Genomic DNA, 13,192 nt, shown 5'->3' with positions numbered 1-13,192 from the left:
ACAAACAAAATCAGTTTTATTCTTGTTAAAACACTCCAAGCACGATTTTCATGCGAGTGCATTTTTGATCTGCTGTGAGCAAGCGCAGCACCCATCTTGTGTAAAGCTTTTTCATTTGCAATTCTTCATGCAAAATATATCCTACATGTTCTTTTGAAATGCCTGTAGTCTCAGCAATTTCATGCACTTGGACTCGCTGGTCATCCAATACTATATCATGCACTTGATCAATGATTTCTGGTGTTATTACACTTTTTGGATGTCTGTCACGTGTCTTTACGGCCATGTTTAAACTCGGCAGCCCATTTCTTAATTGTCGAAAATGAAGGAGAAGAGTGCCCATAAACTTTTATGAACTTCGAATGAATTTCTTTTGGCAAGTCATTCTATGAAGTAGTTTGTATAAAACAAACTACTTGATAAAATGACTTGCAATTTCACATGGATGCTTATGACAGATGTACCAACTTAAAAAAAAAAAAAAAAAACTCTTGCCGATAGTGATACCATCTATAGTCGAGGCCGAGAACTTTTTAAACCACTCTCATATTTCTACTGTTATTCATAAATGATATGGATTCATATCATGAATGAAAGTGGTATTAAAACTGATATCAAGATGGACATGTTAATCTCAGCTCTACTTTATGCAAATGACGTTATACTCCTAAACATATCTATAAATTTGCAGAAATCCTTAATTATACTGAATAACTCCTAACAAATATGAAAAAGACAAATATTATGAAAATAGGCATGAGCATTGAAAAAATCAGCCATAATCTGAATGGGAAATCTATAGTACAATTAAAATGCTTCAGCTTTTTAGGTACAATTTGTGCACAGATTTGGTCATATAGTTTTCTAAAGGATGAGGAGATACTGGATAGGATCCAGAGGCAATTAACTAAGATAATTTCTAGTCTCTGGAATGTTGAGTAGGAAGAAAGGCTGAGAAGATGCAAATTCCAGAGTCTAGTGGATAGGAGGAAGAGAGATGATATGATAGAGATGTATAAGTTAGTAAGAAGTTATTATAAGATTAATGTTGAAGGGGGTTTTTCATAAAATGGTGGGAGACAGGAGAGAGAGTGAGAACAAAAAGTCATCCCTGGAAGCAGTGTGAGCAGGTTTTTTGCATGGAGAGGTGTGAATGATTGCAATGCATTGCCTGAGGGTGTGATATCTACAGAGAATAATAACAACAATTTTCAATCGAGATGGAAAATTATATATTAAAATAGATAAGAGAAGATAAGAGATAAGCCAAGCTAGTATGTTGTGGAGTCAACTGAATATATTTCTCTTTTAAGATCTTAACCAAAACACTTAATTTTTATGGTGGCATCAATGGCAAAATGATATCAAAAATTAAGATATTAGGAAGGAACCTGTCATTTCAGTTAGTTTATGAGGAATGTTTGAGCAGAACTAATTTCAAGTGATATGATCACTTGCAGAGAAAGGGAGAGGAAAGTTGTAGCAGAATATGTGGTTGAAGCCAGTATGGCAGTAGAGCAAGAGGAAAACCAAAGTATAGATGGATTCATGCAGTCCAAAGTGCCTCAAAAGACCAAAACATAAGATATAATAATAAAATTGGAGTCCTGGCATATAACCAACTAAGCTGGAAGAAAACTGTCAAAGGGAAGGTAATAATGTAAGCTTTTCATGCAGTATTATCAACAGTATCTTGTATCATGATGATGATGAAAATTATTATAAATAATATGTTTGGGAAAACAAGGTTATTTTCATAATCAACATACAACATAACCTATTTTCAAAAAACTAAATCATCTTTTGTCATTCAGTGAATTTTTAATTTTATTAGTATTTGATAATAGTTATATGAACAATAATGATTTATATAGACATGACATTTTTAGGTAAGTTTAAGTAGGTACCTACCTCTAAAGACTTGGCTTTCAAAAAAAAGTAGACTAAATAACCAATTCCCATTAAACAACCCAAAATAAAAACATTGACCACAAAGCGCATAAGAATACGAAAAAGTTTATCTTTCCAGTTTTCAGAATCAGTTTCTCTGAATTCATTCAATAAAAGTTCCTGGAATATTAATGAAAAACAAATTACTATGCATTTATGTATGATAAGCATAATTAATTTTTAATTACATAAAATTATTTTATGTTACTAACTCAAAATAAACTTTGTTTTCTAAAAGAGAACAAAGTTGTACTCAGTTGTCTTTCAATATTACTTTTTTATATGAATACTACTCACAAAACACTGTAGATTTATAGCATATTACTATTAGTACCATGGGTTAGCTAAGGATTAGATAATTCTGAAACCACCCTATCCAAGTGAACAAAATGGAAATTTCTCAAGATACTGGATGCCTCCAATAAGCATGGTCATGATCACAAACCTGATAATAAAATTCAACTTTTATTTTTTTATTTCAGTCAGCTCCTCACAGAAAGGTTACAAAACCTAGAACACAATAGTGTTTTATGTGTGGACAAGTTTAGGTGAGAAAAAATGGAATCTATTGATAAATTTATTTCTTTAAGAGCAAAGGTTGTATTCCTTTGCAAAGAACAGAGAAAGCTGGAATGAAAAAGAAGATCAAAGGTTGGTGCAAGAACAACAAATCTGAACAAAGTGTGTGTGTGGGGATGCTAACATGTAGCAGCTCTACTATCTAATTTCTACCATTTCTTAAATTTTCTCCCATTTCTTTAATTTGTATTCCATGTTTAAAAAGAGAGAGAGAGAGATTGTAAAACAAGCCAAAGTGCATGTGGTTCACTTACAAGTTACACAGCAATATAATATCATTCATGGTATGGACTGAATAAATGTTTAAGAATATGAATATAAGTAGACAAAGATCATATAATGTGATAGACATCAGACAGTAGTGTACAGCAAAGTGAAATCAAGATGAATGAGGCTGTCTACTGGAGTGCCCCAGGGCTCTGTACTAGGACCATTACTATTTAATTTGTGCAGTAATGATATTTATACAGTAATGATTGTAGTAATGATAGCAGAAGATTAGAAGTTTGCCGATGATGCAAAACTGGGGAGGGCAATAGTCGATAAAGGTGACGATGATTTAAATAAATTGGAAATGTGGGCAAAGGACAATGCCTGTCAAGTCAATGTTGTAAAATGTAGAAAAATGCACTTCGGGATGAAAAGATTACACACTTTGTATCATATTGATAGTACTAGTTTACAGGAAATTGATGAGGCTAGGGATATAGTGGTGATGGTGGATAGAGAACTGAAATCCAGAGGACATATTACAAGAGTTGGCAAAATAGCTCAGAGGATTACTTGGATGCTGAAGAGCACACTAACAAGTAAAGAGAGGGAGGTTATTATCCCTCTTTATAAAGGCAACAAGTATGGCTGCATTAATCTGCAAATAAATTGGAGATAATCATCATTGGATTGAAGTTGACTTCAACCCAACAATTACAAAAAACTTCTTTAACATTAGAGGCCACCAAATTAGGAGTTTATGTCTCTTGGCTGTTATAGTTGGAGTTGTTTTCTCTACTAATTGTGTATGTACTGTAACAAATAGTTGTGCTCTTAGGATGAAATCCAGTGAAATATAACCAGTTAAGAAATAGCTTATTATATGATTTTTTTGGTTTGTTGTTTTAATGCAAAAATAAAATATGAATGTTAATAACAGCAGTTTAATTCCTGCTGGTCAGTTAGCTGAGGCTTGTTGTTCTCGTCATAAATTGCTCTCATAGATTGATGACAGTGACTTCCTATGCATACCAGAAGCAAACTATTCATCCTCCATCAGTACTCAGCATGTTGTAGTGATGATGATTAAGGAGGTAAAAAAAGATCCTATGAATGCCACCCTAGTAAGACAGATTCTATCCATCTATCTATCTCTCTCTATATATACATGCATATAATAGATATACACCCTGTATTTATATATATATATATATATATATATACACAGGGTGTTTCTGAAATGTTTGGGCAAACTCTGGGTTATACATGTTCTACTGTTGATCCTGCTGACAATAGGTCACATAACATTCAGCCAGAAACAATTTCCTATAAAAAAAAGGGGCATGAATGAAAACACACACACATTCATCACTAAATGACAAAAAAATGTGAGGTCATTTAATGAGTTATTTCCCAAAACAGAAACTAGACAGTGAGACAGTAAATTTTATTTAGGTGAGGATGATGAAGCACATCTTTCCAGCCATCCTTATGTAACACAGTAATCTTTCATCTGGCCTTAAAATAACTGAACTTTCATTAACTAACCCTTGAATGGGTTAGTTAATTCATCAGCACTTTCATCTGTGATTTTGTGCAGTGTAAAATCTGTGAGATGTACTTGTTGCAAAAGGCTGAAAGATTTGTGGAAGGAGATCGAAACTGGTGAGAGTGTGTGCGTAATAAATGCTTTGAAAGTGAACACAGAGAGAATGAATTACATGATAGCAGAGTAGAAAGCATTGATATAAGACCAAAAAAATGTAAATACCAGTGATACTATTGAAATTGCAGCATCAGAAATTCAGGAGAACACAAAAGACCTGAATAAAGAAATTGCGTGCTTGAATGTAGTCCTTCACAGGATAAAGTGCGAGACTGACAGGCTGAAGAAAGAGCAAGAGATCAGTTGAACTAAAAACAACAACAACAACAACAAAAAAAGAGGTCAGAAGCCAAAAAAAAAAAAAGTAAGAATAATCAAGAGAATCAGCATAAGCAAATAATTATGTACAGCAATTCCATGATAAGGGGAGTTTATGAAAGTGCTACAAAATCTTGTTTCCCTGGTGAGAAAATTGGCATGAGAGAATTACTTAATAATTCTGTCAGAATGCAGAAAGGGAAGATGAAGGAATTAATTGTTTTGACTGGAACCAGTGAGCTGAGAAATATTGTATGGGGGGAAGATGCAAAAAAAGAAAAGCAACATGGTGAAGTTTGTGATCTGCTGCCATGCTATGACAGAGGCAAACTTGAGAAGGAGAGCAATAATAGTTAATAAATCAATACACAGGTTGTGCAAAAGGAATGATGTAGAGTTTGTGGACGTATAGTCTGAGTTTGATGGAGGGAAAAATTTGTATAATGCTGATGGCCTGCACCTACATGGATTTGGAGTTAGGTGTCAAGAGAGCTTTGTTCACTGAGAGTGTGGAAATGCAAAATCAGGAATGACTAAACATACACACATAACCACAGTAATAAGATTTTTTAATAAGTAAATATTTCATTCTAAGTATCACAGGACATCGTCAGTACAATTAATTCAAACAATACTAGGAATTACATACAGTTAGGGTGCATGCTTACAATGGAATCCCTCTATGCATGCAGTAGCATGTTATAGATTTAAATTAAAATATATCTGGGGGGAGGGGAGGAGATTACATTAAAATGAAATAACATATATAAATGATTTTACACAATTTATGATGAAATTTTCCAAACTTTAGGAATAGTAAGAACGTCATTACGGTTCAAACTGGGTCTGTGATGTAGGGCTTCAGCACTTTCTTTATATAAATGTTCATGTTTATATAGAGATCTATGTAGACGTTTGGTCTTTTTCCAATGGATCCTATGGTTTGGTTCTTTTTTTTTTTTTGGATCCACAGATTCTGCTCCTCTGAAGAATCTTTAAACCAAGATTCTTCAGAATTGGAAATAATCAAAAATACAGCCATACAAAATGGATACAATCCAAAAACAACAAAAAATCGTCAGTCACTTCCCCACACATCAACCTAGACAAGAACAAGCCCGTAGGATTCCCATGCCTTATGTCAAAGGCATCTCTGAATGACAGAGATGCCTCTGACATACTTAGGATGAAATATTTACTTATTAAAAAATCTTATTACTGTGGTTACATGTGTATGTTCAGTCATAAATGCTCCACAGGTTTCATTATACAACAAATGAGGAAAACTAAAGAAATTAAGGTGTGTGTGTGTGCATGCATGTGAAGGCACCCATGAAGCAAATGGGTGTGTGTGTGAATGAACAAAAAATGTAGAATCTAGTCTCTCAGGCAACAATGCCAAATGGATAGTTAACTCAGAATGTTAAGGTGGTTGGGGGCCCAAGGGGATGCTAAAGTTTCTATATACTAATGCCAGAAGTATCAGGAATAAGACGGAAGAGTTTTGAGTACTGGTTAGGCAACCTTGCCAAAAGTTATAGGCATTAGTGAGATTTGGCTAACAGCAGATGACATAGTCACAGGGATAGAATGTGATGGATTTAGTATTTTCAGGAAGGATAGAGTAGACAGGACACATCAACAGTACTCCATCCCCTGTCAGAGATGCAGAACTGTTGATGATAGTAGACAGAATGCAGTCAACAAGATCAGTTGGGCAGATGTCAGTTCTTTTGAGTCAATATGGTGTGAGATCAAGGTGAATAGGACAAAATAAAAAATTTGTTGCTGCTATAAGCCAGGGGATGACAGGAATGATGTGGAAGACATGCATCAGTATATTAGTGTAATGAATGCAAGTTGGGTAATTATTATGGGGGACTTCCACTTCAGAGACAGAGAATGGCAGGAAGAAAGTCACATGACAGCAAGTAAATGGAATTTACACTTACTGAGAGATAATTACTTGAAGCAGAATGTGAATGAAGGGACTTGGGATATGAGAGTGTCGGATCTTGTTATATAGTCAGAAGATTGTCCATAACCTGGCCATCAAATGGGGAAAGTGATCTTGATTTGGGAGGTAACAAAATATGTAGAAATTCCAGTTAAGAAAGGACATATGTGTTACTATAAGGAAGGTGATTATGATTCACTTAGAAGGTAGTTTGAAGCAGTACCTTCAAAGATCAGTAAGAAAAGAATGTTCATGGTGAATGGGAGGATAGTCAAGAGCTATCTGGAGGAAGCAATATCACACTGTATAAAGGTCAGGAGGGTAACTTGGGCAGGAGTTAGATGGATGAGTAGTATCATTAAGTATGAACTGCAAAAAAAAAGAAAATATTGTGGAGGAGATATATTATTATAATTATTACTTGACACCTCCAGGGAGTCCAAGGACTCATCGAGGGAGGACACCTACTCTACAACTCTGTCTCCACCACTCAATCCACCAACTACAACAAACAGCAACTACACCAACACCATATACACCCACCACTCAATCCACCAACTACAACAAACAGCAACTACACCAACACCATATACACCCACCACCAATACTAGTATTTTCACAGACAATCACAAACATCTTGAAAGTTTATTTTCCACTTGGTTAGAGTATAATAAATTTAGTTTAATCCTTTATCCAAGTGTGAGCAAACAAAGTTTGCGCCTGAAAGTATCTTCAGGACTGGGTTAAGGTGGTACACACCAGGGCAACTCGTTGCAAAGGTGGAGCAAGCTACCAACACTCCTATCCTAGTATCTCCTATAATGCAAAACACATCTCCTTGCGGATATGTCTATTGTTATGCATTAAGGGAAGGGCCACTACCCAGACCGGTTTCGACCTTTATTGAGGTCTCTTCAGTGGGAGCCAGGCCCAAGTCGAGATATCAGGCAGAAGCATTTGCAGGTCATCTCCACCTATAGGAATTGCCAATTGGTGTGCCACCCTTTTTTAATAAATTACTCTGGATTTAGAGAAAGATGTTGAAAGTTTATTTTCCACTTGGTTAGAGTATAATAAATTTAGTTTAATCCTTTATCCAAGTGTGAGCAAACAAAGTTTGCGCCTGAAAGTATCTTCAGGACTGGGTTAAGGTGGTACACACCAGGGCAACTCGTTGCAAAGGTGGAGCAAGCTACCAACACTCCTATCCTAGTATCTCCTTTAATGCAAAACACATCTCCTTGCGGATATGTCTATTGTTATGCATTAAGGGAAGGGCCACTACCCAGACCGGTTTCGACCTTTATTGAGGTCTCTTCAGTGGGAGCCAGGCCCAAGTCGAGATATCAGGCAGAAGCATTTGCAGGTCATCTCCACCTATAGGAATTGCCAATTGGTGTGCCACCCTTTTTTAATAAATTACTCTGGATTTAGAGAAAGATGTTGAAAGTTTATTTTCCACTTGGTTAGAGTATAATAAATTTAGTTTAATCCTTTATCCAAGTGTGAGCAAACAAAGTTTGCGCCTGAAAGTATCTTCAGGACTGGGGTAAGGTGGTACAACACCAGGGCAACTCGTTGCAAAGGTGGAGCAAGCTACCAACACTCCTATCTCAGTATCTCTCCTTGCAGATATGTCTAATGTTATGCATTAAGGGAAGGGCCACTACCCAGACAGTTATAAAGAGAGAGGTAGAGAGCAGATGCATGAAGAATATAAGACTCAGGCCAGGAGAGTGACTAATATGGTAAGAAAGGCGAAACTGGAATATGAGAATAGACTCACTAAGATCCAAAAATCCTAGGGAATTTTGTAGCTATATGGCCAGTAGGAGGAGAAATGATTGTGGAAGAATGACATTTGGGATAAAAATGGGAATAGAGTGACTAATGCAGAGAACATAGTGGAGTTGTTCAAAGAGCAATTTATTGGAGTATTTCATCCTGGAGAAGTAAGTTTTAATACTAGAGGGATAGGGCAGGTTCGAGGTTTAGAGGTGCAAGCGTGTTCCAAATACTAGGATGTCAGTAAAGCTGTGGGACTGGATGGTATTTCACTGTGAGTTTTGAGAGATTGTGCTCCATTGACCTGGCTTTTAAATGAAAGTCTGGCTACAGGAAAGGTTCCCAAGGAATGGAAGGAAGAGTAAGATAGTGCAATTGCATAAGGGTGATAGCAGACTGGAAGTGTCTAATTATAGACCAGTTTGTGTTTCATCAGTAGGTTTTAAGATCTTGGAGAAGCTAGTGAGGGACCATATATATCATTAGGCAGATAAGGGTAATGTTATCTGTGAGAGTCAACATGGATTTGTTAAGGGGCGCTCTTGCTTTTGTAATATGATTGCCTTTTATAATAAAGTGACAAGAGCATTTGACAAGAGAAAGGCATATTCTGCCATTTTTTTGGATTTGCAAAGGCATTTGACAGGGTGCCACACAATAAGCTGATATTTAAGTTGCAGTACATGGGTTTAGATGTTGGGTTAGTCAAATAGGTCCAGGATTGGCTGTCTGATAGGTATCAGAGAGTTGTATATGGTGGGACAATATCATAGAGGCAGAAAGTGACAAGTAGGTTCCTACAAGGCTCAGTACTGGGACCTGTATTGTTTAATCTATATATCAATGACATTGTCAATGGAATCCAGGGGGATATTCAGTTGTGTGCAGATGATGTACAGCTGGGAAGGGTTATTAGGAATAGTGCAGATGTGGCAGCACTGCAAGAGGATTTGAATAAACTAGACAGATGGGTAAATGAATGGGGATTACTATTTCAGTTTAATGAAGCAAAATGTAAAGTCTTGAAGTTTGGGATACATTGAAGGGAGGCTGCATACTCAATTGGGGGAGCTTCAGTTTAATGAAGCAGAATGTAAAGTCTTGAAGTTTGGGATATATTGAAGGGAGGCTGCATACTCAATTGGGGTAGCTGTACTGGAGGAAGTAGGGGAGACAAAAGATCTGGGGGTGATGATTGATAGAAAACCAAAATTCAGGGAGCATATCGCAAAGGTGGTGAAGGTAACCCAGCGGATTGCTGCAATACTGAGAAGGACGCTTACCTGCAGATATAAAAGAGTTATTGTTCCACTGAATAAGATCCTGATCAGAACCCATGGCAGTATCATGTGGCACCCTGTCAAATGCCTTTGCAAATCCAAAAAAAAATGGCAGTATATGTCTTTCCCCTGAATTGTTCTCAAATTTGGTCCCCAGGATTTGAAGGGGATAAATTAACTGTGGAAAGGGTACAGAGGGGGATAATAAAGATGGTTTCAGGACTGTACAATGTCAGTTACGAGGATCGACTTAGGGAATGTGGACTGCAGAGTTTGGTAGATAGAAGAAGGAGAGGTGATATGATCGAGACTTTTAAAACGCTGAGAGGCAGTTACGGGATAGACATTGGGGGAGTTCTTTCACTTGACAGAAAGGCGGAAAGGAGTGATGACAAGGAGCCATCCCTGGAAGTTATGAAAGGAAGCTGTGAGAAAGAGGGTGAGGAGTGGTTTCTTTGCATAAAGGGTGGTTGAACCATGGAATGCATTGCCTGATAGAGTGGTGAGTGCAAGAATGGTCAATGATACTGAATTTATTTAAAATAATTTATTTAATTAATTAATTTTTTGAATGAATGTGTTATCTGTTTGGTCTATAATATTATCAGATCTTACATTTTTGGTCTTATAAGGCACTATAAACTAAATCAATTTGCCTAGAATTTGGTCTTCTTCTGGAGTGTTCCAACAGATGGCTGACAACCATCTCATTTACTAACATTTCCTCTTTCATTCTATTTATGTTCTAGCACCTTAGATTAGCAGTAATCTCACATGTCCCTATATAATGACTTCATTTTTAATATGACTCTGCAACCGGGGTCATCTGTTTACTCCTAAATGTACTCAGAGTGCTCATATCTGCAGTCTCCAGTATCTGACTGATTCTATTTCTAACCCAATTCTCAGATTCATAAGTTAAAACTAGCTTGAAATGAAGCTGTGAGAAAGACTTATCTTATATATCGACAGTTTAGTGTTTTGGATAAATTTTCATTTATTCCCTTTCAGTTTATTCAAATAGTTATCCACCATACCAGCTTTGCTTAGTCTCTTACCTATTTCCATATTTATTCCTTCTTGTTGAAAGGCTTATATGCTAGTTAAACATGATAACTAATAATTAAGGAATTGACAGCATACACTAGAAATATAAATTAAAACAACTTTAATAAATACTTTCCGATATTTCGGCAACATCACGTTGCCATCTTCTTGGGAACTTAAAATAAAGAACAGGTGCATGCAAGTACTACATAACAGCAAATTTTAAGTTCTCAAGAAGATGGCAACGTGATGTTGCCGAAATATCGGAAAGTATTTATTAAAGTTGTTTTAATTTATATTTCTAGTGTATGCTGTCAATTCCTTAATTATTAGTTATCATATTTCCATATTTAATTTGGCTTCTTTGCTAAAAATTGTGCACAATTAGCTGCAAAGTATCTTTTTTATTCCATAATACTTGACATTTTTATTGTATATGGCTGCTGCTAAGTATTTGGAAACCTCAATGGCAGTTTTTATGAGCAGTGGCTAGTTTTATCTTTCTTTAAAACATAGAGTTATAGCAATTGCTAGCTTTAGTGTCTTGCTTTTCTGACAACTGAGGATACATGCACAGTTTGCTTATGTTCTTAATGCTACATCAGAGCTCTAAAAGCCAGCAATAATTACTAATAATCAATAATTGTTTACTTTTTCACAGGATCAAACTTTTGTTTCTAATTAATTATGCTAACAGATTTATATTCTGCAACTAACACCTGTAGTACAAAATAAATTCAAAATCGTTTAAACTGCATGTGTAGAGATTAAAACAGGGAATAAGTATAAAGTAATCTATATGATAAAATAATAAAATCTAAGACAAAAAGAAAAATCAAAATATAAACATATAAAATCAATTAGGAACGTTACCTTCAGTTCATAGTAAATACTTCGGGATTTTAAATTTGATGCAGCTTTTGTCTCAATAGTGTAATCCCATGCAGAAAATACTTTAATTGCATATATATTTTTCACACCTTCTGTAGACATAATATAATTTAAACGATATGACTTGGCTAAACTGAATAATAAAATAATAAGAAACTGTTCAAAATAAAGTTTTATTCTACTGATACTTTTCAATAATATATACTTCATTTGTTACAAAACATAAATATTAAATTAAATCAAAGTTTCTTTTATTAGATTTCTACAGCAACAAGATGTAGGAGCTTAATTATAAACTTTGCAAACGATTTCTGACTGACCACAGTAAAGTGTAGTTCAGAGAAACTAAATCCATTCTTCTGATTAAAGAGTTTGTTGGCCTGTCTGGTTGGCTGGATGGTTAGCATCTACATACTGTGGGCATGAATCCCACTATGGCATGGATGGCTATTAACCTGGTGTAAGACTGACATTCTACTTCCCAGAAGCCTGAGATGGCCTGAAAAAGTTGGATGGTTGTTTTCTAGAGAAGAGTCAACATATTATCGAATCCATAATCTACAACTGGAACTACAGGTTTACATTTTGTGAGTAGCACAAAAAAAAAAAAAAAAAAAGATTTAAATAACCTGAAAGGTTCTAATTTTTGTTGTTTTACATTTTTGGGTGGAAATGCTCAAATTAACTACTTTTAATTATTGAAATTAAATTTTTTATCATAATCCCCCCCCCTCCCCAAAAGTACATATCAAATTACTAAAGAGTGATGCTCACTATAATACTTTCCATTATCAATTTACAGAAAACAGGATTTGGAATAAGAGGGTATACATTTTCAAAAATGAATTAGATAATAAACTGTGTTCCTGTCCTGTGAAATTTACTGCTCAACATCTAGTAATGAGAGAAACTAGTGCTGAGTAGTTATTATTTTTAATTCAATGATCTTGTTTCAAGTTATTTGGAATACCTATGCAGATTACAATATATATAGCTTTTTTTTTCTTTTTAACCTGGAATAGTCAATATAATGTAGCAGTCAGGATTTTGTTTCACTGTTTTTATCAATACATCAACAAGCTAAGCAAATGTAAGTTTACAGACAAAATAAAATATTTCACATCTATTTTTGCATATGTTATTATTAATAGTATGAGGGTGCTACTCCGTAGCTCAGTCGGTATAGAAAAAACCCTTTGGTTGGAAAGACCTGGGATCAATTCCTGTCAGTGATGTGAGGAACCTCTTTCGATGAAAGGTGAGTTAGTCAGTCTCATAAGGAGGTAGGGGGATTTTTCACCTGGAAACTTGGATTTTTCATCCCCCAGAACACACAAACTGGCCCCATGAACACACACAGATTACAGTCAGGAATACTTAAGATGGTCCATCCAGCCATAGGTCTGATTTGTCAGCTATGCCAGTCCTGAGCCCAGATAAGAATAGAGGGGGACTGAGATAGTGCTGTACCTCCCCGTAAAAGGGGCTCATAGCCGTTGAATCACCATACGAAACAAAAAATCAACTTAAATGTCTCAAATTTCATTCACTCAAATTTGTCTTCACAAC

At 35.5% G+C, this 13,192-nt stretch overlaps 1 protein-coding gene across 4 annotated transcripts in view; it reads right to left on the bottom strand.

Moving 5' to 3' along the window:
* LOC150102972 (transmembrane channel-like protein 7) overlaps positions 1-13,192 on the bottom strand; it is a 482,602-nt gene that overhangs the window by 185,731 nt on the left and 283,679 nt on the right. For all 4 annotated transcript variants that reach the window (XM_090398586.1, XM_090398588.1, XM_090398587.1 and 1 more), the window contains exons 8-9: positions 11,606-11,756; positions 1,912-2,070 (exon numbers count right to left, since the gene is read on the bottom strand). In XM_090398586.1, coding sequence (XP_090254712.1) covers positions 1,912-2,070; positions 11,606-11,756 — 310 coding nt within the window. The remainder of the gene's footprint in view (positions 1-1,911; positions 2,071-11,605; positions 11,757-13,192) is intronic.

Source organism: Typopeltis vanoorti, chromosome 9 (genome assembly GCF_054136105.1).
Source record: "Typopeltis vanoorti isolate ZY-2024b chromosome 9, IOZ_Tvanoo_1.0, whole genome shotgun sequence".
Classification (NCBI taxonomy): Eukaryota; Metazoa; Arthropoda; class Arachnida; order Uropygi; family Thelyphonidae; genus Typopeltis; species Typopeltis vanoorti.
Note: the sequence above shows the minus strand (reverse complement) of the source record. Positions and strands in the feature narration are given on the sequence as shown.